At 34.6% G+C, this 25,807-nt stretch overlaps 1 protein-coding gene across 1 annotated transcript in view; it reads right to left on the bottom strand.

Annotated features, from left to right (window-relative positions):
* Positions 1-25,807, bottom strand: part of VPS13A (vacuolar protein sorting 13 homolog A) — a 235,165-nt gene that overhangs the window by 23,153 nt on the left and 186,205 nt on the right. The window contains exons 60-65 of the mRNA XM_026453057.1: positions 24,864-24,977; positions 23,935-24,010; positions 23,684-23,847; positions 23,330-23,375; positions 23,101-23,224; positions 14,800-14,911 (exon numbers count right to left, since the gene is read on the bottom strand). Coding sequence (XP_026308842.1) covers positions 14,800-14,911; positions 23,101-23,224; positions 23,330-23,375; positions 23,684-23,847; positions 23,935-24,010; positions 24,864-24,977 — 636 coding nt within the window. The remainder of the gene's footprint in view (positions 1-14,799; positions 14,912-23,100; positions 23,225-23,329; positions 23,376-23,683; positions 23,848-23,934; positions 24,011-24,863; positions 24,978-25,807) is intronic.

The raw sequence follows: 25,807 nt of genomic DNA, 5'->3' as shown, positions 1-25,807 counted from the left end.
AGGTGCCTGTAATCCCAGCTACTTGGGAGGCTGAGGCAGGCAGAATCATTTGAACCCGGGAGGCAGAGGTTGCAGTGGGCTGAGATCGCACCATTGCACTCCAGCCTGGGCAACAGAATGAGACTCCATCACAAAAACAAAAAATAAAAAACAAAAAGACATGAAATTCATCTAGATGAAAGATAAAAATGAATACTACCTAGCAAGAAAATATACTAGATAACAAATAAATGGCTTTATGAGGGTTCAGGAGAGGAGTGGGAAAGAGGAAGCATTTATGAACAGATTCTACTTAAAATTTAAGCTTATTTCTAAAACCAACAAAATTCAGGAAGTTAATTGTAAAATGGTAAATACTGCCATTTTAAAACTAAGAAGTAAATAGACAAATTGTTCAAAACAATCTTATCTTTAGAGAAAACTTAGTCAATAAGTATAACTTCCTTAGAGTTATATGATGAATGTTTAGGGAAAAAGAAAGTTTTACTAATTCACTTCAAACCTCAGACTTAAGTGCCAAGGCCAGGAAAAAGAAGGTATTCAAGCGAGCTTCATAATCAAATATGGTAGAAATTTATGACATCAAAACTTAATGATTTCATATCCTTGAATGAGAATAAATATAAACATGAATAAAGAAGTGACACATAGCTTACCTTGTGAGGTAAGTTGGTTTTCAAAAAATAAAATCTTATTGATTATATCGTCAAATCTGAAGAGCAACCAGTACTTATTTTATCCCTCATACCTTCATCTTCTCTCATGCTAATATGCTATCTTGACTGTCAGCAAAACCATAGGTATAGACTATACTGACAGCTTAGGGCAGGAAAGCTGAGCATAACCTTTGACATAAAATCAACTGAAAGAAACTACTATATCTTAAGAGATATGAATTGTTGTCATCAACTGGTACAACCAAAAGCCTGGAGAAGGAAAAGAACTATGCTCACGAAATAGTTATGTGTACTGACAACAGCAGACCATCAATTAATGTACTTAATATATTCTAGGAGAAGGGCCAGAGTGGGTGCATCAAGGGTAATGTAGGTACACAGTAACAAAAGTCTCACTAAAGCAGTTCAGCAGAACCTCTACTGGATCAACATTTATGGGTCCACCATATTATATATCCCTGGAAGCAGCAGTAACATTTCTTTTAAAATACTGTATAATTCAGAGCAGTTCAAATCACTGAGGTTTTACTGTTTCAACTGCTTGCCAATTAGTATGTGGAAAACTGTCACGGTATTTTAACTACTCTATTAACCTTGAAAGGAAAAAAATATTCTTTTTAAAATTCTTAAAATCTATTCTTTTAAATTCTTAAAATCTACTCTTAAATAGAATAGATTCTTTTATCTTGGCAAAGAGGAGAAAAATGAGGAATTTATATAATGATGACTAAGAACTTGCATAAACTGGTATTCATCTGGAGTAATAAAAATACAATGAGTTATTATTAGGCACCATGCTAATAATTACTGGCATATCTAATTTTATTATACTCCACTTTATTGTACTTCCCAGATACTGTGTTTTTTACAAATTGAAGGTTTATGGAAACTCTGCATCAAGCAAGTCTACAGGCACCATTCGTCCAGCATCATGTACTCATTTCTTGTCTCTATGTCACATTTTGGTAATTCTTAGAATATTTCAAACTTTTTTATCATGATTATGTCTGTTATGGTGATCCATAATCACTGATCTTTGATACTCCTATTTTATAGTCCTTTTAGAGGTGCCATAAACTACACCCATAGTGAACTTAATCTATAAATATGTGTGTTCTGACTGCCCCACCGATGGGACGTTTCCCAAATCCTCTGCCTCTCCTTGAGTCTATTACCTCAGTAACAATATTGAAATTAGGCCAATTAACAGCCCTACAATGACCCTTAGGTGTTCAAGTGAAATGAAGAGTTATATGTCCATCACTTTAAATCAAAAGCTAGAAACGACCAAGCTTAGTGAGAAAGGCATGTCAAAAGCTGAGTGAGGCTGAAAGGTAGTACCTCTTGTACCAAACAGCCAATTTTGAATGCAAAGGGAAAGTTCTTGAAGGGAAGTATTATGAAAGCATTACTCCAGTGAACACAAGAATTATAAGAAAGCAAAACAGCCTGATTGCTGATATGGAGAAAGTTTTAGTGGTCTGGACAGAAGATAAACCAGCCACATTTCTTCAAGCCAAAGCCTAATCCAGAGCAAGGCCCTAACTCTCTTCAATTCTATGAAGGCTGAGAGAGGTGAGGAAACTGCAGAAGGAAAGTTGAAGCTAGCAGAGGTTGGTTCACGAGACTTAAGGAAAGAATTCATCTACATAACACAAAAAGCACAAGGTGAAGCAGCAAGTGCTGATGGAGCAGCTGCAGCAGGTTATCCAGAAGATCTAGTTAAGATTACTGATGACAGTGGCTTCACTAAACTACAGATTTTCAACATAGATGAGATAGACTTCTATTGAAAGATGCTATCCAGGACTTTCATAGCTAGAGAGGTCAATGCCTGGCTTTAAAGCTTCAAAGGACAGTTGGATTCTCTTTTTAGGGGCTAGTGAAGCTGGTGACTTCATTTTCTTTAGAGACATGGTCTTGCTATGTTGCCCAACCTGGACTCGAACTTCTGGGCTCAAAGGATCCTCTTGCCTCAGCCTCCCAAATAGCTGGGACAACAGGTGGGTGCTACTATGCCTGGTGCAGTTGGTGACTTTAAGTTGAAGCCAACGTTCCATTCCAAAAATCCTAGGGCCCTGGCCAGGTGAGGTGGCTCACGTGTGTAATTCCAGCACTTTGGGAGGCCATGGCGGGTGGATCACTTGAGCATAAGAGTTCAGGACTAGCTTGGGCAACATGGTGAAACGCCATCTCTACAAAAAATTTTTAAAAAATTAGCCAGTTGTGGTGGCACATGCCTGTAGTCTCAGCTACTCAAGAGGCTGAGGTGTGAGGATCAACTAAGCCTGGGAGTTTGAGGCTGCAGTGAGCCAAGACCGTATCACTGCACTCCAGCCTTGGAGACAGAGCAAGACTCTATCTAATAAATAAATAAATAAATAAATAAATAAATAAATAAATAAATAAATAAAGTGTCAGGTGTGGTGGCTCATGCCTGTAATCCCAGCACTTTGGGAGGCCAAGGTGGGTTGATCACCTGAGGTCAGGACATTGCCACCAGGCTGGCCAACATGGTGAAACCCCATCTCTACTAAAAATACAAAAACTAGCCCGTGTGGTGGCAGGCGCCTGTAATCCCAGCTACTCAGGAGGCCCAGACAGGAGAACTGCTTGAACCCACGAGGTGGAGGTTGCAGTGAGCCGAGATTGCACCATTGCACTCCACCTGGGCGACAAAGCAAGACTCTGTCTCAAAAGAAAAAAAAAAGGAAAGAAAAAAAAAAAGAAAAAAATCCTAGGGTCCTTAAGAATTACACTAGAGCTATTCTGCCTATGCTGTATAAATGCAACAACAAAGCCCAGATGACAGCACATTTGTTTACAGCATGGTTTACTGAGTATTTTAAGCCCACTGTTGAGAGCTATCACTCAGAAAAGTATTACGGCTCATTGACCGTGCACCTAGTCACTTAAGAGCTCTGATGAAGATATACAAGATTAATGTCATTTTCATGCCTGCTAACACAACCATCCATTCTACAGCCCCCATGGATCAAACAGTAATTTCAACTTCCAAGCATTATTTAAGAAATACATTTTGTGAGGCTATAGCTGCCATGGGAAGTGATTCTTCTGATGGATCTGGTCAAAGTAAATTGAAAACTTATGGAAAGGGTTCACTATTCTAGGTGCCATTAAAAACATCTGTGATTCACAAGATGCGGTCAAAATATCAATAGTAACAGGAGTTTGGAAAAAGTGGATTCCAGCCATCATGGATGACTTTGAGGGTTCAAGACTTCAGTGGAGGAAGTAACTGCAGATATGGTGCAAATAGCAAGGGGGTTAGAAGTGCAGCATGAAGAGGTAACTGAATTGTTACAATCTCATGATACAACTTGAACAAATGAGAAACTGCTTCTTACGAATGAGCAAAGAAAATGGTTTCTTGGGATGGAATCTATTCTCGGGGAAGATTCTATGATTGTTTAAATGACAATAAAGGATTTAGATTATTCCATAAAAATAACTGATAAAGCAGCACTAGAGTTTGAGAGGACTGACTCCAATTTTGAAAGAAGTTCTATTGTGGGTAAAATGCTATCAAACAGCATCAAATACTACAGATAAATCTTTCGTGAAAGGAAGAGTCAATCAATGTGGCAAACTCCCATCTTAAGATATTACCATAGCTACCCCAACCTTCAGGAATCCCTATCCTAATCAGTCAGCAACCATCAACATCAGGCATGCAAAAAGATGGACTCACTGAATGCTTCAGATGGTCATCAGGATTTTTTTTTTTTAGCAATTATGTATTTTTAAATTAAGGTATATATATATTTTTAACGACATAATGTTACTGCACACATAATAGCCTACATTATAAACATAATTTTTATATGCACTGGAGAACAAATATATTCATGTGACTTGCTTTGTTGCTGTATTTGCTTTATTCTGGTGGTCTGGAAGTGAACTTGCAATATCTCTGAGCTATGACTGTACATTTGTTCTAACCCTAGCAACACCACCAAGATAGGCACTACAATTATCTCTATTTTACAACCTGGAAACTGAGGTCAGATAAGCATAATAAAAAATAATAACTCTAGTAAAAGAAAAAGGCTACAATTGAACTCAGGTTTACTTGGCTCCAGAATCCAGGCCCTTAGCCACAGGGTATTACTATATCTCAAAATAATTTTTATTAACAAAATGAATTAGCACAGAAGAACTATATATATTCCAGTAGACTCAGTGGGATCTCATTTTAACAGTTCATTGGTATATGGATTTAGATATCTCACAAACTGTATCATGTCTCTTGCAATGCTTCTAGTTCATGTGATACCTAGGGATCATTATCTCTGTGGAAGATGGGTCCTATCTTAGGTATCTTTGATTCCTAATGTTCTTTAGAGCCTTGCATATAGCAGATGCACAACAAACAGGAACGAGACTGTGAAGATCTGACATTACAGGGTTGGCCTCTAACGTGGCATGTGTTTTATGCCCCATAAAGCTCACTACAATTATAAGCTCGTGAGAGATGAGCAAGAACCTTCAATACTCTCTTCAGGGCTGTAACTCTACTATCTACAAGAGTGTCTGAATACATAATAAACAGAAGTATAACAAAGACTTATAGAACAAATGAATACATGGCATTAAATCTTTTCTTTGTATTCATATAAACTATGCTACCAAATAAAGCCAGCAAAAATTCAAATATATATATCTCTCTCTATATATATGAATATAGATATATATATATGAATATAGATATATATATATGACCATACATTTTATTCTTTTGGCAACTTATTCCAGAAAGATTAACTTTACATGAAATGTTCAGTCTCCCCCATTTGTATTCCAACACTGCATCTTCATAAGATCTCTAACTCAAACTACTTTAGACTTGAAGTATCACAGAAATGTCTAAATGTGTATTTCTTTACAGTGCTTCTGTAGGGTTCTTTACAGTGATAAATTTTCACCAAAAAATTATCATTACAATTCATTAGAGTCATCATTAGAAGTGACTAGGATATCAATTTCATTTGAATTTAAAACGAAAGATTCTTAACCGACAAAAACAGAACACCAAAAAACATGGTGCTTCCTTTAATAGATGACATTAAATTTTTTTTTCAGATGAGTGAAGAGGCCTCTAATTTGATTTTCCGTAACTGTTTCATTTGGCAAGTGAATGTATCCTTTCACAGAACATTTGGCCAATAAAAAATAGACTTTTCATGACGTATACTAGTTTTCTAACAATGTTGTTACAGCACCCATGTACACACACACAAATATTTCTGAATGAGCGTTACTAAACTCACCTTATGCTGAGAATCTTTGTGTCTATCCAAGGTAACTAGGGTAAGTTACTAGGTAGAGTTCTATCACATCAGTAGAGAAATCATGAGTTGAGTCCTGTATCAGAATTTAGCAACTTTAGCTTAACTAAGGCTGCAGACCTTCTGGCTAATACTTACTGCACTTTTAGCTGTATTGACAGATCTTTGGTTAAAAAGATGTAAGACTCAATTTGAACCTACCTGGGCTTAACATTTGAGGATTTCTTTTAATGTTATAATGTATTGAATTTTCTATTACAGTAGCATTTATCCTTTCTTAATATATTTACAAATTTAAGGGATGCAATGAAGACAAACTGAAAGACCTAGAAATCAAATTCGTCTCACTATAGTTCTTGAATTAAAAAAAGAGAATTAGGCCAGGTGCAGTGGCTCGTGTCTATAAACCCAGCTACTTGGGAGGCCAAGCTCCAAGGATCACTTGAGCCTAGGAGTTTAAGGCTGCAGGGAGCTATGACTGCACCACTGCACTCCAGCTTGGGCGACAGTGAGACGTTGTCTCAACAACAAACAACAACAACAAAAAGAGAGGGACAGGCCGGGGGTGGGGGGTTGGGGGCAGTGGGAAATGAATAAATTTTACACTTGAGATGAAAGAAAAAACCTGAACCTCCATGTGGTGGAATCATCGCCACCAGAGGAAGACATAATTTATTTCAAAATCTTATTCAAAAATTATTTTTATATAACACTGGAAGGTTCTAAGTGGGGTTCGTTACTCTATTTTGGCCTCTACTGGTCCAAAATAGAGTGGTATATACTATTAAATGTTCAATATTTAGGCCTTTGAAAATAATGTGACAAAGTCTCTCCAAGATATTCCTGCTAAACTAGTAAGGTATGATAATTGTATCCAAAAATCCATGGAAATCTTTTCCATGGAATCTGCTTTATTTGAGATGCTAAGAATTCTAATTTGCCTGAATAACACAATTTGGCTCTCTTCAGTGTTCTCATCCCATTCAGAAGTATCCTTCTGGAGAGGAAGAGCTATAAAATGAAGAGTGAAGTCCAATAGCCTTTGTCTCCTAGTTCTTGTCCACTTACTCAAATTTTCAGATGAAGCCAGGAAGTGTTCGGCACTACTCTGGTGATCTGACTGCTATAGTAAGCCCTTTCTTCCAGATTAGTAGTCATTCTCCTCCTGAAGTAAAGGGAAAGACCACGTCGGCTGAAGGCAGTTATCTTCCAATTGCTATTAAGGCAGTGTCTGAAGCTAATTATAAACATCTGTAATTTCTGAAAGAAAAGAAATATACAAGACACAAAAACAGCCTCTCTTCTGTAACAACTTACATGACGGCAGTTACAGTATTTCTGTAAAGGATTCAAAGACAACATAGATAAATTCAAAAATACCTGAAATGTTTAAGAACACACTATACTACACCCACAGGACAACTCAGCTGTCAACATTCAGACACAATGAAGGACACAGGAATTATACACACACATACCCAGGCATACACATTTTAAAATATTTATTTAAAGGGAGGAAACATTTTTTAAAAAGTATAGAGTCAAAAGGTAGAAATGTTTAACGAAAAAGAAAAAAGCTTCTACATCAGGTATACAAACAAAAAGCCCAGAGCAATGGATCACGTCTGAAATCCCAACACTTTGGGAGGCTGAAGTGGTAGGATCGCTTGAGCTCAGGAGTTCAAGGCCAGCCCGGGCCACATAGCAAGACCCTGTCTCTACAAAACATTTTTAAAAATTAGCCTGGCATTGTGGTGCATGCCTGTAGTCCCAGCTACTTGGGAGGGTGAAGCAGGAGGACTACTTGGGTCCAGACTTTGAGGATACAGCGAACTTATTCAAGCCACTGCACTCCAGCATTGGGGAACACAGTGAAACTGTCTCAAACAAACAAACAAACAAACAAAAAAACAGTTCTGCTTGCTCTTTACGTGCTCCATAAATAAAGGCTAGGTTTCCCAACTGGGGATATTTCTAGGAGCGGTATGCTTTTTTAATCTTTAGAAGTTAATGCTGCTGCTTATAAAAATATGTAGTAAAACATAAAATAGCAATGTATACTTTTGGGTCATAACCAGGTGAATAAAAAATTTAAAAAGGAAATATACCATAAATGGTGGGGAGAAAGGATAATTTTTTTCTTTTCTATAGTTTCCTGCTTTTCTCTATGAGCATACTTTGATGAAGAAAACAATCTATTTAATGTAGAAAATAACTAATGTTGAAAAATTTCCTATCTTTATAAAATACTAAAGTTGTCAACTGAGAATCAATGTCAGCAAATGGATTCACAGGTTTTTAGCTTTTTCCATGGAAATGCAGGTCTGTAAAATTTTTAATTCATAGAAATGCCAAGTTTTATTGAATATACTCAGAAAACCTTTGTAGACATAATGTAGTTAACAGATTACTGATAAATGATAATTTATAGTAGAAAAATATAACATGCTCAATTAAGATAAATTGAATATACTTAGCTAAATCCCTGACTATCCTGGTTATGTTTTTAAAAAACAAAAATAATGCCTATAATATTTTCAGTGGTCACATATTTGAGAATCTCTAAGATCCAGAAGAATGGCATAATGCAATTCAGTAGAAATCTTTACAATTTCATTGCTTAAAACATGTGCAAGCAATGAAGAAGATTCATCAAAAGCTAGTTTTATAACATTGTTAAACGTGTGTTTTAAAATTGATATTTGGAAGTAGATTGTTGCTATATATTGGTTGCTATGGAATAACTGCTAAATAATCATACTTATTGAGAATGATAAATATTCTGCCATGTTAAAACAAACCAGACAATAAATCCCCATGAAAATCATAGATTATTCTAATTAGTTCCCTTAAAGCAGACCTATTTGAAATTGTTTTACTTTCCTTTGATGCAGGACTTTCTATGTTTTGTATAATGCTGGCTGTACTGACTGTACTTTATGAATTCACAAATTCATTCGCTAATATTAATGATTAACAGCATAAGCATTTTCAATTGATCTCCATTTATTCCAAAGGTGCTGGAATAAATAAAATTGACATTTTCACATATCCATCATAATTATTATTTGAGCTAAATAATGTGTGTACACTTAATGTCACCTGATTTAGATCCATAAGACTCTTTACTATTTTGCAAGGAAATCTCGGAAACAAAAAGCTGAAGTTTGAAGATGCAGTAGAAAATACTCAGTAACAGCTGGGATGGCTGTTTCTGGTCCTTCTCCCACCACCATAAAAAAGCTGAATGCAAAATTTCATTACAAGACTTAAATCAGACAAACTAGTAGCTACTATAGCAGTCATTTATCATCTTGAGACACAGAAACAACAGAGTATTTTTCATATTGAATATTGATGTCTTGGTCATAAGTATGCAATGGCTCCAGCTGTACATTTAAATAACCTGAACTTAAAATCAACATTCAACACCGCATCGGTGATACGTGTTTTGAATAGTTTCCAAAACTAAAATTTATAAAATATTGATTATTTTAAATAAACAAATTAAAATTTGACTTCCTTTTCTATAATACTGAAAACTGACAATATTATTCTGAATTTACATTTGTTTTATCTATATCCAATGTGAGTACTAATTAATTTCATTTACAGGCTTAGATTATTTATCCATGGTTATGAGTGTCCACAATTACAGATTTTTTACAAATTTTTCCTCCTGCCAGTTTTCAACACGTTACTCAAGTGTCAGGCAGACACAAAGGAAAATAATGAATCTCTAGGGTAATCACTCCCTTAGGGAAGAGAACCTTCCTTCCCATTTTCTATACATAAGCAATTATCGTGCAGAAATCTGGAACATAAATGAAGTGAAAGCATATGGAAAGGTGTGGCATTACATAATCCATTTTCAAACATAGCTTTCTCACTAGACTTTCCTGTTAGATACCACCATTTTAAAAGTTCTAGCTAATTACAGAGCCACTGATAAACAAGAGTTCATCTTATTAAAATCCAAATATAATTTCATTTTCTATATGTTTGACAAGAATTAAGTATATTTTTGTCTAGATCCTCTATCTCCATCAAGAGAACAATGGTGTAAAACACAAGAGCAATTCTGTCTTGAAGTTTTCTCTAGTAAAAGCAAAAAAAAAAAAAGTTTTTTTTTCAAAACTGGAACACAATTAATACCTGTCCTCAAAGAGGCTTGAAAGGATTAATTTCACGGTGGCAGAAAAACCAGGGCAATTACACTGTTAAAGAGCACATTTCATCTCTAAGGGCTAAAAACTGAAGAATGATGAAACTCTAATACCACATGAGCAATGTTTACTAGTTACTAGAATAACATCTAAAATATTTTTACTGTTGAAGAGATCTTAAATAAATGTAATCCTACCTCTGATTTTCTTTTCATGAAAATGGTAAATCACTGCTAACCACAACTTTTTTTTTCCGATAAATTCTTAAGGAATGAAAGGTTAAGATCATCTTTATGAATCCCATTCCATGAAATTGTCACAGGTCAAATACAATAAATTTGGGAAGTGTCTTGCAAACAAGTAGTTCCACAGTCTCTTTTACAAAAGCCTTGTGCCTAGCAAAGTTGGAATGTAAGAAGACAATGAAGAAACTTCCAGACTCTTCCTTCCTTAGGTTATACACAAAATACAAAACTAGGCAGTATTCTTTCTAGATTTTAGAAGGAGCAGTAAGTTTTGTTTGATTCTGGCCCAGGGTGAGAGAGGAGTGGGTGTGCAACAAATATAAAGTCGGTATCTGATACCAGTAGTGATTATTTTAATGGTCACTATTTTTATTTACTTATTCTAAAAAGATAAAAATACTACAGCGATTAAAACAATAATTGAATTTTTTGATGTTTACGTAATAGTTTTCAAAAAGAACTTTTTGATGTTTACATATTAGTAAGTTTGTTTTCAAACCAATTTTACATACGTAACCTTGGTTTCTATTTAATTTGAATGAATTCTGCATAGGAAGAAATTTCAAAAAAGCTGATTTTTTTGTTTTTGTTTTTTTGCAATAATCTCAATATTTTCAAATTTAAAGTAGTAACTTTCAAAAAACACAGCGAATGATTTATAGAAATAAAACTTGATAAACCTAAGAATTAGAGGAGACTAAGAAATCATGTGCTGAATCAGTTAAATTACTGCGGAAGCTCAGTATAAGCAACATGATTAGCAGAAGTCTAGATAAACGTTCCTTTGTTGATCCGAAAACACAGCAGTCATAGGGATTAACATTCTAACTACCAATGATCATTTACATAGAATTTTTTTAATGTACATGTGATATATTACAGAAATAGGACAGTTTAATCTATGTTGAAACTTTTTAAAAAACCTTTATTACACAAAACATAAAATAGACTTACTAATGGATCTTTCAGAGATATATGTAACATTTTCCCTAATATTACACAGAAAAAATATATATAGTTTACGATAGAAGTTTCCAAATATTCTGAATTCATAATAGAAATATACTAGGTGCATATACAAATTAATAAGTGACTATAATGACTATTAAAACCAACTTTGTTCATTGTTTCACAAAAAATATGTGAAACAAAACAATAAAAAGTAAAGCAAAGACATGAAAGAACGGTTTTTTTTTTATTCTCAGACTATAAATTATTTTACTATCTAACCTTCCATGAGAGGCCATGACTGTTTTTTTTAATAGTAGTTCAATCTATATGATTTGGGGATAGAATAACAAATTCACACTGCTTTAGATTGCATATGTTTATTATTATTAAATTTGACAAAAATATCTTTAAAATAATAAATGTAAAACATTAAATGGCTATTACTATTTTCTTCCTTTTTTTTTCACACAGTGGCATTACATTAAAACCCAGAAAATTTACAGAGACCATTAAAAAAAGGCATTTTGCTAACAAATAAGAAGGTAATTTAAAATAAAACCAGTGAACATCAAAATTATATTTAAGTCTAACTTGAAATCTCAAAGACAAACTATGTAACACAAAGCTATAAGCAAATCTGTAATATGTTGGATGCCCTACTTTGGATGTAAGATACATTTTTTTTCTGGGCATAAATAATACAATTATTTTGCCTTATGAAGATGTGTAGGAAAACATTTGAAAAGAAAACGTGTTTTACCTCCCTCTAAATGGACATATGGGCATTATGGTATAAGTCATACAAAACATGGTAATGAAACATTCCAAGTAAAATAAAGAACATATGAATTTTAACGGTTTAGATCTGACTCATCATCATCATCATCATCATCATCACTACTGCTACTGTGAGCCATAATCCACTCCCTGTAGAACTGAATTTTCTGTAAGCATGGCAAAGGAAAGAAGAAGCACAAAGGTTAGTAAAGTATGGCAAACTGCTTGAAAACATGTAAGATTATGAAATGTTCAAAGAGTGAGAATAATTTTAAGGCAGATTTTTTCAGCTATGACTCAGGCTGTAATTATGGATATAATATTCCATAACTTAATAGACCTAAGACATTTCCACTAGTTGGTACAAACTCAATGTATAAATTGGTTTGATGATATCAATAAGGTATTTTGTGACTATATTAAAATTACCATTCTATTTCTCTATAGGCAACTTTGACTAGCAGGAAACACTGTAATAATATACTACCTTCTAGATAGAAAGGTGCACAATAAAAGAATGTATTTTATATTTAATTATTATATGAATGTATATAAATTTAGTGAATATACCTTTTTTGGAAAATAAGAAAATAACATGAGAAACATTTGAAAGTATCAAATATTTTAAGGCACCTTCATTATATCACTTACATAAAATTTAGGCAGATGAGATGGACTTTAAATCCAGTTTATGTGTCATCTAATTATTTTCCACAGTACTGGTATTTACATATTTTTAAAGTGTTTGCTAATAATACACTAGAGCTTTGATTTAAAAAAAAAAAAAAAAAACCCACTACCACCAAAACAACAATCCACTTTTTAAACCTGTAAGAAAAAAATGCTAACTGCAACATCCCAAGGTACTTGGTGAATCCAAATATTTCAGCTAATACTTTGTAAATGCTTGCTGAAAAACAAGTAATGGCTAACAAGCGCTGCGGTTTTTAGTCATTTAAATAGCTCTTTTAGCGATTAATGATGAGACTGACCTATTAAAAATAAATATGTATCTTTAAAAGTACATAGTCAAAAGTCTTGTTTTTACATCTCAAAGTTTAAACCTTCAGAAAACAATGGGAAGGTATGTACTTGTCACTGAAATCAAATTATCAGCCATGAGAAATTATTGGTATCTCATGGCTTCCTTGTGGGTTATTGTAACGTGCTCACTTATAATGAGGATATATTCCTAAACTCTCCTCAATACTCATCCTTACTTCATACTATATTTGATTTTTAGTCTAGTAAAATGTTAGTAACTTGTTAATTGTGTTCTAACAAGGAAAGGCAGGTATTGGGTAGAAATACACGTTTTGACTGTATCAGTCACAGGTGACTTCTGCAAATTTACTACCTTCCAAAGAACGATACACTGTCATTGTAGAGACTGTACAATCTGTCCATTAGAGCACAACCTCTTAATAGATTACCAGTTCTAGCCCAATACACAATTATTTTGATGCTTTAAAAACATTTTAAATACAGTATAAAATCACTTTACTAAATATTGCATATTAACTCTACGGTTACATTTTAATATATTAGATAGAAGCCTCAGAGAAAGAGTTAGAAGTATATTTCATGCAATACTACATGCCCTGCAATGGGTAAAATACTGAAGTTTAAATCTTTACTCTGATCACATTAAATATCACAGTATTTAAAATATTAAAACTATAAAGGAAACTTCACATTCCAATAGTTTATTGCTACCATGAGTATCTGCAACCCTACATAACATAATGATTCCTTGTTTTTTTTTCAAACAAATGATTTAATTTAGTATTCCACCTCTAAACCACAGAAACAACATGACACTGGTATGGCCTATATATGATTACTAGTTATCTACAGCATAATCCAGGTTTTAAAAAGTCAAATTTACCAAGTAAGAAAGTTGTCTAAACAGATTCTACCTTCAAAATATCTATTGTTCCAGAAGCTACTTTTTATTATTAAAAGATACTGGTTTGCATGTGAACTGCTTATTAAATCCCACAAGTTTTATACAGACTACACCAGAATAAAGCAGGAAGAGAGTCACGGCCATTTAAGCATTTTCAAAGGCAAAGCATAAGAATCCAAGAGTAATTCACAATAGCAGTGTTCCTGAGTTTTGTTTTTCCTTCTGCTTGTGTAATTGGATATAAGGATTATATATCTAGTATAAAAGCTATCAGTGGTTTAGTAACCCCACAACAGAAATGGTTAAATTGGTTAAGTACCACCAATGATGAGGATATATAAGGTACAAAGGCTTTCAACAAATCTAGCAAATCCAGTGCAGAACTAAGAATACCCTATTAAAAAAACCAGATTCATTAAAATTCCTATTAAAAGTTACCAATACAAAAGGTTTTTCTTTGTATTCAAAATACTGAAACAGCTGTACGTAGTTTGTAAATTTTAAGACTAAAATCTACTGTTGGCTTTCACTTGCAAAGTCATGCATTAACTTTTCATATCAAACTTTTTGATGCCTGTAAAAAAGAAAAAAAAATCTTATAGTAAACAAATGTACTTTAAAATCTAAGTAAATATAAGAAACTTATAAGTGGAATTAAGCAAAATAGATAAAAGCCCAAATAATTTAATATATATTAAATGGCTACTTAAAAAACATCTAACTTGACTAAATTAATCTTAACTTATAAGACAGTTCTCAATTTACCTGTAACATTTGATTTCCAGTACCATCCCTCAACCTGTACGGTCTGATAACTCCATCTTCATTGAAGAACCGAGGAGGTCGCAGACTCTCCACTTCAGAAGTCTCTGTAGCTCTAGAGGAAAAAAAAAATGACTTGATTTTAAAAATTATTCAAAAACTTGTAAATAAACTTTAAATGCAATTACTAAAAACAATCTTATTTCAGATTAAATAAAAATATTACAACATTTTCTAATTTTAAATTGTTTTCGTAACATAAAGTGTAAGTTCTCTAGAAAAATACAGAACAGTATTAGCAATTGTTGCTTTTTCTTTTCCTATTACATTGTCTAGTTTCTTTAGTTCGATGCTAGAAACAAAAAGGGACTGCAAGCATCCTTGTCTCATTCCTGACTACAGGGAAAGCTTCTAAGAGTTTTCTGTGAAGTATAGTTATCAGCAACTTTTTTTTTTTAAAGCACCCCTTATCGAGTCAAGAAAGTTCATTGCTACTTTTAGTTTACCAACAGTTCTTTTTTGTTATTGTTTTTGAAAATCTTAAATAGGCAATGAATTTTAAATAAGAATTTCTTTTCTGGCATTGTTTTGATCCCATGGTATATTTTCCTTAATCTATTAATGTTATAAATCACATTATATAATTTTCTAATGTTCAAATTCCTACAGTTCTCACATTCCTACTGGGCTTGATGTGTATTACTGTAAACACATACCCCAATCCTGGGCAACATACCCTACTCTACAAAAAATAAAAAACTAGTCAGACATGGTAGTGTGCACCAGAAGTGCCAGACACTCAGGAAGCTGAGGTGAGAGGGTAGTTTGAGACCCAAGCTACTGCACTCCAATCAGGATGCCAGAGTGAGACCTTGCCTAAAAACAAACAAAAAACAAAAAAACACATACCATATACTGCTTATGGTAGTATTAGATTTAACATTTTTGGTCATAAGTACCACTCAATTTGTTCACTCAACAAGTATCACATATTCAACAAATATTTATTAAGAGGTCCCCAACCCCTGGGACTTGAACCAGTACTGGTTCGTGGCCTGTTAGGAACTGAGTAGCTCAGCAGAAGGTGAGTAGTGGCGAGCAAGCTTCACTGCCTGAGCTCCACCTCCTGTCAGATCAGCAGCAGCATCAAATACTCATAAGAAGGTGAACCCTATTGTCAACTGCCCATGTGAGGGATCTAGGTAGCACACTCCTATGAGAATCTAACTAAAGCCTGATGATCTGAGGTGGAACAGTTCCATCCTGATACTATCCCTCCTCTCTGGTCTGTGGAAAAATTGTCTTCCACGAAACCACACCTTGATGCCCAAAAGGCTGGGGACCGCTAACATAATGTATACACATGCATGAGCATATACATATGAATAAATTCTCCAACTGAAAACAGAATAGGGCCAGGCGTGGTGGCTCATGTCTGTAATCCCAGCACTTTGGGAGGCTGAGGTGGGTGGATCACGAGGTCAGGAGTTCGAGACCAGCCTGGCCAATATGGTGAACCCCGTATCTACTAAAAATACAAAAATTTGCGGGGCGTGGCGGCATGTGCCTGTAGTCTCAGCTACTTGGAAGGCTGAGGCAGAAGAATCACTTGAACCCGGGAGGTGGAGGATGCAGTGAGCCGAGATCACACCACTGCACTCCAGCCTGGGTGACAGAGCGAGACTCCATCTCAAAAAATAAATAAGTAAAAAAATAAAAACAGAATAGATTTTAAAATATGATCTAACAATACACTATCCACAGGAGACTTGGTTCAGAGTCAAAGACACAAACTGGTTGCAATTAAAAAGGAAAAAATATATGCAAAGTGAACAGTAACTAAAAGAAAGCTGGAGTGGCTATGCTAATGTCAGAAAAAAATAGCCTTTAAAAAAATTCTTGTTAGACACAAGGGTATTTTATAATGAAAAAGGGTCAATCCATCAAAAAGATAAAAAATTATAAACATATAAGCAGTTAACAAAAGAGGCCCCAAATACATGAAACAAAAACTAAGAATTTAAAAGACAAAAAGGCAATACCACTATAATAGTTGAAGATTTCAGCACCCTATTTTCAAAAATGGATACCAACTAGATAAAAGATCAGCAAGGAAAAAAGAGAACTTGAACACTACACTATAATCCACTAGACCTAACAGACATCTACAGAACGTTCAAACCAACAACAGCAGAATATATATTCTTCTCAAGTGGAATGGAACATTATTCAGTATTAGCTATAGATTAGGTCATAAAACATGTCTCAATAACACAAAATTAGCACTTGCTTCTTGGCCTTTTGGCTAACATTGAATGTAAATATAAAACTACTGAAAACAGGCCAGGCGTGGCGGCTCATGCTTGTAATCCCAGCACTCTGGGATGCCCTGGTGGGCAGATCACTTGAGGTCAGGAGTTCAAGACCAGCCTGACCAACATAGTGAAACCTCATCTCTACTAAAAATACAAAAATGGTCGGGCGCAGTGGCTCACGCCTGTAATCCCAACATTTTGGGAGGCTGAGGTGGGTGGATCACCTGAGGTCAGGAGTTCGAGACCAGTCTGACCAACATGGAGAAACCCCGTCTCTATTAAAAATACAAAATTAGCCAGGTGTGGTGGCACATGCCTGAAATCCCAGCTACTAGGGAGGCTGAGGCAGGAGAATCGCTTGAACCTGGGAGGCAGAGGTTGCAATGAGCTGAGATCGTACCACTGCACTCCAGCCTGGGCAACAAGAGTGAAACTTTGTCTCAAAAAAAAAAAAAAAAAAAAAACCTAGCTGGGTATGGTGTGTGCCTTTTGCTACTCAGGAGGCTGAGGCAGGAGAATTGCTTGAACCTGGGAGGCGAAGGTTGTAGTGAGCCAAAATCACGCCACTGCACTCCAGCCTGGGCAACAGAGTGAGACTCTATCTCAAAAAAAAAAAAAAGGAAAAAAAAAGTACTGAAAATACACAAGTATGATATCTGATCACACATAAGAAAACTAGAAATGTGTAAATAAGAGAAATTTATGAAATTTAAAAGTATGTGGAAATTAAAACATAGAAGCATAAATAACAAAATGTCAAAGAAAAAAATCGTAAGAGAAATTCACTACTTTAAAACAAATAAAAGCAAAAATACAATATACCAAAACTTATAAGCTGCAGCAAAGACAGTGCTTAGAGGGAAATTTATAAATGTGAATGTCTACATTAAAAAAGAAGGTCTGAAATCAACAATATAACTTCACAAGTTGAGAAAGTAGAAAAAGTAAACTAAACCTAAAGCTAGCAGAAGGAAGAAAATAATAAAAATTAGAGCAAAGATAAAAGAAATAGAGAATAGAAAAAATATAATCAATGAAACTAAAAACTGGTTCTTTGAAAAGGACAACAAAAATGACAAGCCATCAACTAAACTGATAAAGAAAAAAAAAAGAAGACCCAAATTATTAATAACAGGAATTAAAGAAGGAATACTACTACCAATCTTACACAAACAAAAAATAATTATAAGGGAATACTAGGAATAAATACTACATAAGGGAAAAATAATTATATGAGAATACTAGTAAATATTTACTATGATCAATAAATATATATCAACAAACTAGATCATCTAGATGAACTGAACAAATTCCTATAAAAACTACTGACAATGACTCAAGAAACAGCCTAACTAGGCCTTTACCAAGTAAAGAGAGTGAATTTGTAATTTTAAAACTCACTAGAAATAAAAGTAAGAGTCAGATGGTTTCACTGATCAATTCTCCTAATTTTTTTTTAAATAACATCAATGCTCCACAAAGTCTTCCAAAAATTTGAAGAGGAGGGAACACTTCCTAAATCATTCTGTGAGGACAATATTACCCTGATACCCCAACCAGGCAAAGACATCACAAGAAAACCACAGACCAATATCCCTTATAAATATGCACACAAAAATCATAGACAAAATACTATCAAACCAAGTCCGGTAAAATACAAAAATGATTAGACATTATGTCCAAATGGGATTTATCCCAGGTATGCAACATTGGTTTAAGATCAGACTCAATGTATTATACTACATTAATAAAACAAAGGAAAACACAATCATCAACTTAATGATACAGAAAAAGCATTTGATAAAATCTAACATCTTTTCATGATAAAGACACAAAAACCTACAGCTAACATCCACTTAATGGCAAACATCTGAAAGCTTTCCCCCTAAGATTAGAAGCAATATAGGCATGTCTATTCTCTCAGCACTTCTAGTTCACATTGCACTAGAGGTTCTAGCCAGCACAACTAGGCAAGAAAAAAAGCATACAGATCAGAAAGGAAGAAGTAAAGTTACCTTAGTTCTCAGATGATACACTCTTTCATATAGAAACCCCAAAAGAATCCACAAAACCATTAGAGCTAATAAACAAGTTTAGTAAGATTGCAGAAACTCAGACAAATATTTAAAAAAAAAAAAAAAAGTTGGGTTCAACACACCAGCAATAAACAATCCAAAAATAAAATTAAGAAAACAATTCCATTTAAAACAGCATCAAAAATAAAATACTTAGGAATAAGTTTTTAAAAAGAAAATAAGACTTGCACATTACAAACTATAAAACATTATTGAAAGCAATTCAAGAAGACCTAAATAAATGGAAAGACGTTGCATTTTCATGGATTAAAAGATAATACTGTTAAGATAGCTACACTCCCCAAATGGAACTACAGATTCAATGCCATCTGCATCAAAAACCCAGCTACCTTTCTTGTAGAAACTGACATTTTTTAGGTAACTTAATGACCATTTCTGTTAGTCTCCTTTTCTGGGTCTTCCTCATTTCCCCAACTTCTAAGAGATGGTGTGCCTAAAAGCCAAGTTTTTGGAGCTTATTTTTCTCTTTTCAGTCTCATTCCCTTGGTGATCCAATCTCATGGTTTCAAACACCTTATTATAGGTTCACAAATCGTGAATTTTTACCTCTAGCTTGGATCTTTCTCTTATACTTCAAACTCCTCTACTCAACAATGACGTGATGTCTCCATTTGGATGTCTAAGAGATACTGTAAGCTTAATATATTCAAAAGGAAATGTCTAATACCCTCTTTCCCTAAAAAGAATGACAACCTCACCCTTCCAGTGCTACACATAAAAACTTCAGAATTGTTCTTCACAGTTCTCTTTCCTTCATATCCTGCATCCAATTTATCAACCAATCCTATTGACACTACCTTTAAAATACATGCAGAACATAACCTCTAGTACTGTAATAGTCAAATCACCATTATCACTCATGCGGATTACTGCAAAAGCCTTTTAAGTGTTGTTTCCACCCTAGTCCCCTGTGGTTAGGCCTCAAGGCAGCAGTCAGCTCACATTTCTCTGGCTCAAAACCTATCCATGGCATCTCATCTTAAGCACAAGCCTAAGTTCTTACAGAGGCTTGCCAAGTTCTATGTGATGTGATCCCCTGCATGTTCCCTGGTAACATCTTTGTCAACTTTCCCCGTTCCTCACTCTACTCCAGGCACACTAGTTTTGCTGTTTCTCAAATAGGCCAAGCACGTTCCTGCATCAGGGCTTTTTAACTGCTGTTACTTCTGCCTGGGACATTCTTCTCACATGGCTCACCTTTTACTTCTTTCAGGTCTCTCCTCAAATACAATCTTAGGAGTTAAGCATCCCTGATCACTGAATATGTAAAATAGCAACCCTCCTCCCTACCATTTTGCATCTCCCTACTTCCTTTAATCTGTTTTATTTTTCACCATTTAGCGTATCATATATTTATCAGTTGCTTGTTTTTGTCTACTCCTCTCCCACCAGAATGGAAGTTGTACGAATACAGGACCATTGCCAATTGTGTTCATTGCTGGCCCCTCAAATGATCAGAAAAGTGTCTAGATCATAGACAACGCTCCCTAAAATGTGCTGAATCATTATTTATGCTTGTATTAGGTAGCTTGTTAACTGTATTCAGATAAAATCTACTTACTTTCATTTTGTCTTCCTGATCTATCAATTATTGAGAAAAAATTAAGTTCTTCCACGATTATTGTACATTTGAAAAGTTCTTACAGTTTTGTCAAGTTGTGCTTTTAAAAATTAAGGCAATTTTATGAACTGAGTAGAAGTTTGAAATTGTTACTATCTTCCTACTTAGTAGTTCTTTTTATCATTACCTAACTACCTTATTTATCCCAAATAATGCTTTTATTGCCTTAATGTCTATTTCATCTAATATTACTAAGTACATCCTCTTTACAAATATGACAATATTTAATGCCAATCATTCTCTCCCCAAACTACATTTTATTATTTTTTAATAATTTGTTTCCAATGTTGCTTTCATGTAGCTCAATTAGATTTTCCAATTTATATTTTTACGTTTGAATCTTGTAACCCATTCCTCCTTTTATTTTCAGTGTCTTTTTTCACAAGTACATCCTTTAATAGTTCTTAGTCTTTATTATTTTTTCTAAAAATGTTTCATTGTGCCCTCAATCCCTAAAGGTAACATAGCTGGGTACAGAATTATAAGGTTTTAGATAAATGGAAGGTAATTCTAGTAGCTTTTGGAAGAAGCCTTTACATGTTTCAAATTCCTTATATTTCATTGACTTTTGCACTTCTCTGACGACTACGACTCAACACATTATATTTATGAAACTAAAGTTACAGGTACAGGAGAATGATTCCTTTTTTCCCCATCTTAATTCTAAATGCCAAAACCAGAAACACCCAATTATGGTAACCAGTATGAAATACTGGCTTAAGTGGAATAGCTCACATGATGACAATACATATCCCTATAGAGCAGAAAGCAAGAGAAAACACAAAGGAAAAAGATTAGGAAGATAGTCACCCACCTAACTTTCTGAGATAGGTCTCATTAACATTAATTTTATAATCTGTTATATGTGTTACAAATTTCCAGAACAGAGGTAACAATAATGAAACTACTAAATTTCAGCCTTACACTAAATTTAATTTGGAGGAAAAAAGAATGTGTATTAAAATTACCTGCATAAAGGAAGAGAAAGGGAATGCATATTCACTAGTACCCACTTATCCACAGTTCTGCTTTCTGCAGTGTCAGTTATCCATGGTCAACTGTGGTCCAAAAATATTAAATGGAAAATTCCAGAAATAAACAATCCCTAAGTTTTAAATTGCATGCCATTCTGAGTAGCGTGATAAAATTTCTTGCCACCCTGCTTTGTCCTTCCCGGGATATGAATCATCCCTCTGTCCAGCATATGCATGCTTTATACACCACCAGTCCATTAGTGACACAGTAGCCGTCTCAGTTAGTTATCAGAATGACTGTTGCAGTATCATAGTGCTTGTGTTCAAGTAACGTTTATTTTATTTTATTACAGTATATTGTTATAATTGTCTTATTTTATTATTAATCTCTTACTGAGCCTAATTTTAAATTAAATTTCATCATGGATGTGTATGTATAGGAGAAAGCACAGTATATACAGGGCTCGGTACTGTCCAAGGTTTCAGGCATCCACTGCAGATCCCTGCAGATCAAGAGGGACTACTATAACAACTTATAACAAAATAAGATAATAAAGGATGAAGACAAACTTAGTTTGAATCAAGAAATACAAAATGCCATTCTTCATTTCATAAAAAGGATACAGATTATATTTGCTAATTTTATAATTGATATATATAGCATTAATGTATTTAAACTAAGATAACTGAAAAGCTTGCTTAACTTGCCAAACTGCTCCTGCAAGCCTGCTAGGAATGAATGAAAAATAAAGGGGAACTCCATAAGGTTAAAACAATGCAATGGCAGCAACTTAAAAAATATCAAAAAGAATTAGGAACCATATGCAATCTGCCATATTGTAGTGCTGATGACTGCTATGGATTGAATGTGTCCCCCCAAGGATTAAGTTGGAAACTTAATCCCCAGTCAGGAGGTGGGGCCTAATTAGAAGAAATTAGGCCATGAGGATCTGCCCCCATGAATGGATTAATAATGTTGCTGTGGGAATGGGTTCCTTATAAAAGGGCGACTTTGGTTCCCTTTTTTTCTTGCCCTCTCTTTGTCCTCTTGCCATGGGATGACACAGTAAAAAGGCCCTAGCCAGATGCGGCCTCTCAGTCTTGGACTTTTAACTTCCAGAACCATGAGCCAATAAATTTCTGTTCATTATAAATTACCCAGTCTGCGGTATTATGTGGTATGTTATAGCAGCACAAAACAAAGACAATAACTAAATGCCTGAAGCCAAAGAGCAGATAAGTTTCATTTCTTATGGCTTAAGCATTTTAACGTATATCTTACACCAAAGAGGATTTACCTTTTTATTCCCTGAAATGTACTGCTAGCCATGTCTATGATGCCTCCAGTTGGCCTTGCTACTGCTCCCACTAAACCTTTCCCAACACCTTTAAAGAAACCAGCTGCTCCTTCTTTTTGAGCTCCTGGAAAGAAAAAAGAGTTTCTGACAAATGCATCCAAGAATGAAAACATAATCAACTTAGAAAGACTTGGTAATATACATCACGCAAAGGAACTACTATACTTACCTTTGATTGGTTTTGTAACAATTCCTGTTATGCCACTAACAAATCCCTAGAAGGAAAACACAATTGAAAATTTATAATACTTTTTATGATGCCTAGAAGAACCAAGTTTGGCTTACGCAAAAAATACAGAGTTCTGCTTTTTATATATCAAAAGAATTAACAGATCTCCTAAGTATTTTATTTAAACAGAACGTTTTTGCAGGCTACTGACATGTTTTATATGCTACCACCCACTGCTCTTAAAATATCCAAATAATAATTTAAGGAGTGAGAATCATGTCTATTTCCTTATTCACAAAATGTAGGTTTAAAAGATATTTCCCCAACTCTTCACAACCCTGTGAAATTTCTTACAGAAACTAAGCCTTTTCCTCCACGAGTGATGCCTTCTCTAAAACCAGCTGGTTGCTTATTCATGGCTTCTCTTCTCTTCTGTTGGTAGTCTTCATCCATAGTCATAGCTGCTACCCCTTTAGCCATAGCACCGGTGATTTTGGAGGCAGCACCCGCCAATCCACCTAACAGAAATTATTTTATCTTTAGTAAAAGTAATGATGCCATTACTTTCTAGCACAAAAATATTTGGCAGATATTCTGTTTCTTACCAACAGCTCCACCAACTAGTGCCTTAAGTCCTAGTGCCATTCCCTCCACAAACTCTTCAGGACCCTGGATGGCTCCCTAAAGGGCCAAATAATAAATAAATGAGTGAGTGAGTTATATACACTTTTAAAGATGAGCTTACAGATATATACGAGGAAAGAGGTAGTAACAAAAATGGATAATTTTGTCCCAGAGGAAGTGATATCAGCAAAAAGTTTCACATTAAAAGGATTCCTAGGGATATTTCTGGATACTGAAAGTGTGAAGGATATAACGTTAGAAGCTGACCCTTAGAAAGGAGTATGACAACTCAACAAAGCACAGAAAGATGCTTGATCCATATTGTAAGTTTATGAGGAAAATGCAAGTACAGTTCAAACCACTCGTGATAAAAATTTCAAATAAATAAAACACTTTAAAATTCTTAATGCTTTTAATTACAGTGTACAAAATCAATATTAATTTTACTTTATCTTTTATTCTCCTATACATTTATAAGTGAAAGTAGGAGGCTTTTTGAGAAAAAGTTTTAAAGGACATAGAACAATCATACTTTCTCCCATTGATTTTTAAGATTGCTTGGCCTGGTGTCAGTCTGCATGATTATTTTTACAGTTCCACACTACTGTGCAAAGCAAGTAGTGGTGAAAGCAAGACATGGTGATCTGCTTTCTACTTTATCCACCTTTTATATTCCAAGAGAACACTTACAATTCAGCATAGCTTAACAAAACCTTAAGTTTAAATTTTGAGGAAAAAGGTAAAAATGTCCCCCAAAACCTCTTACCATTGTTTGCTGCAAAATAATGTCCTTTTGTATGTGTGTTTCAAAATCTGTTTGCACTTATTAACTCAACTTAACAATAGAAATGTATTATCTATTCAAAAGTATCAGTGACATATTGCACAACCACAAAATTAACTATTTTACCTGGTAAGGTTCATAAAAGAATGCTTCTACACCTTCAGAAAATTCTCTAATTAAGCCAAATGGATTTCCCAACACATCAAGTCCAAGAATGAGTACATACATCTGCTTTATGGCCTAAAAATAAAACATGAACATTAATCAATTCAGATAATTAGATCTATTTTTTTCTTATAGGTTATTTAAAACCACACCCAGTTTTCTCAGGCTAACACCTTTAATGCCAACATCAACTCCTAAATCATCTCATTTTATTAATCATTACTCTTTTTTTTTCTCTTTTTGAGACAGTCTTGCTCTTTTGCCCAGGCTGGAGTGCAGCGGCGCCATCTCAGCTCACTGCAATCTCTGTCTCACGGGTTCAAGCAATTCTTGTGCCTCCCCCTCTCAAGCTGGGACTACAGGCATGCACCACCAGGCCTGGCTAATTTTTGTGATTTTAGTAGAGATGGAGTTTCATCATGTTGGCTAGGGTGGTCTCGAACTCCTGGCCTCAAGTGATCTGCCAGCCTCAGCCTCCCAAAGTGTTGGGATTACAGGTGTGAGCCACCATGCCAGACCTACTGATTGCTATTCTTAGGTTTTAAAAAGTAATTTGGTATTACAGTATTAAAAATAATATGACATTATACTCATGTAAAGCTCTAGAATATTTAAAATACTTTCACTTTTATAATTATCTGTGATCACTGTCATTACTACCACCATTTTATAGACTGGAGAAACATACAAGTCAGATGATACCCAGGGGTCACATAGTGGGTATATGGCAAAAGTGGGATAAATCCAAATCTCCTGGGTCATGCTCAGTGATCTGTCATACCATAGCTATATCAGATACTCCGTAAGTTATATCCTAAAACACAGGAGTGTCTCTAGAAGTGGAAAAACATCTGTTAAAAAAAATATATCTGGCTGACTTAACTAGTTAGGCTAAAAATATCCCA

The sequence above is a fragment of the Piliocolobus tephrosceles genome, chromosome 14 (assembly GCF_002776525.5).
Source record: "Piliocolobus tephrosceles isolate RC106 chromosome 14, ASM277652v3, whole genome shotgun sequence".
In the NCBI taxonomy this organism is placed as follows: domain Eukaryota; kingdom Metazoa; phylum Chordata; class Mammalia; order Primates; family Cercopithecidae; genus Piliocolobus; species Piliocolobus tephrosceles.
Note: the sequence above shows the minus strand (reverse complement) of the source record. Positions and strands in the feature narration are given on the sequence as shown.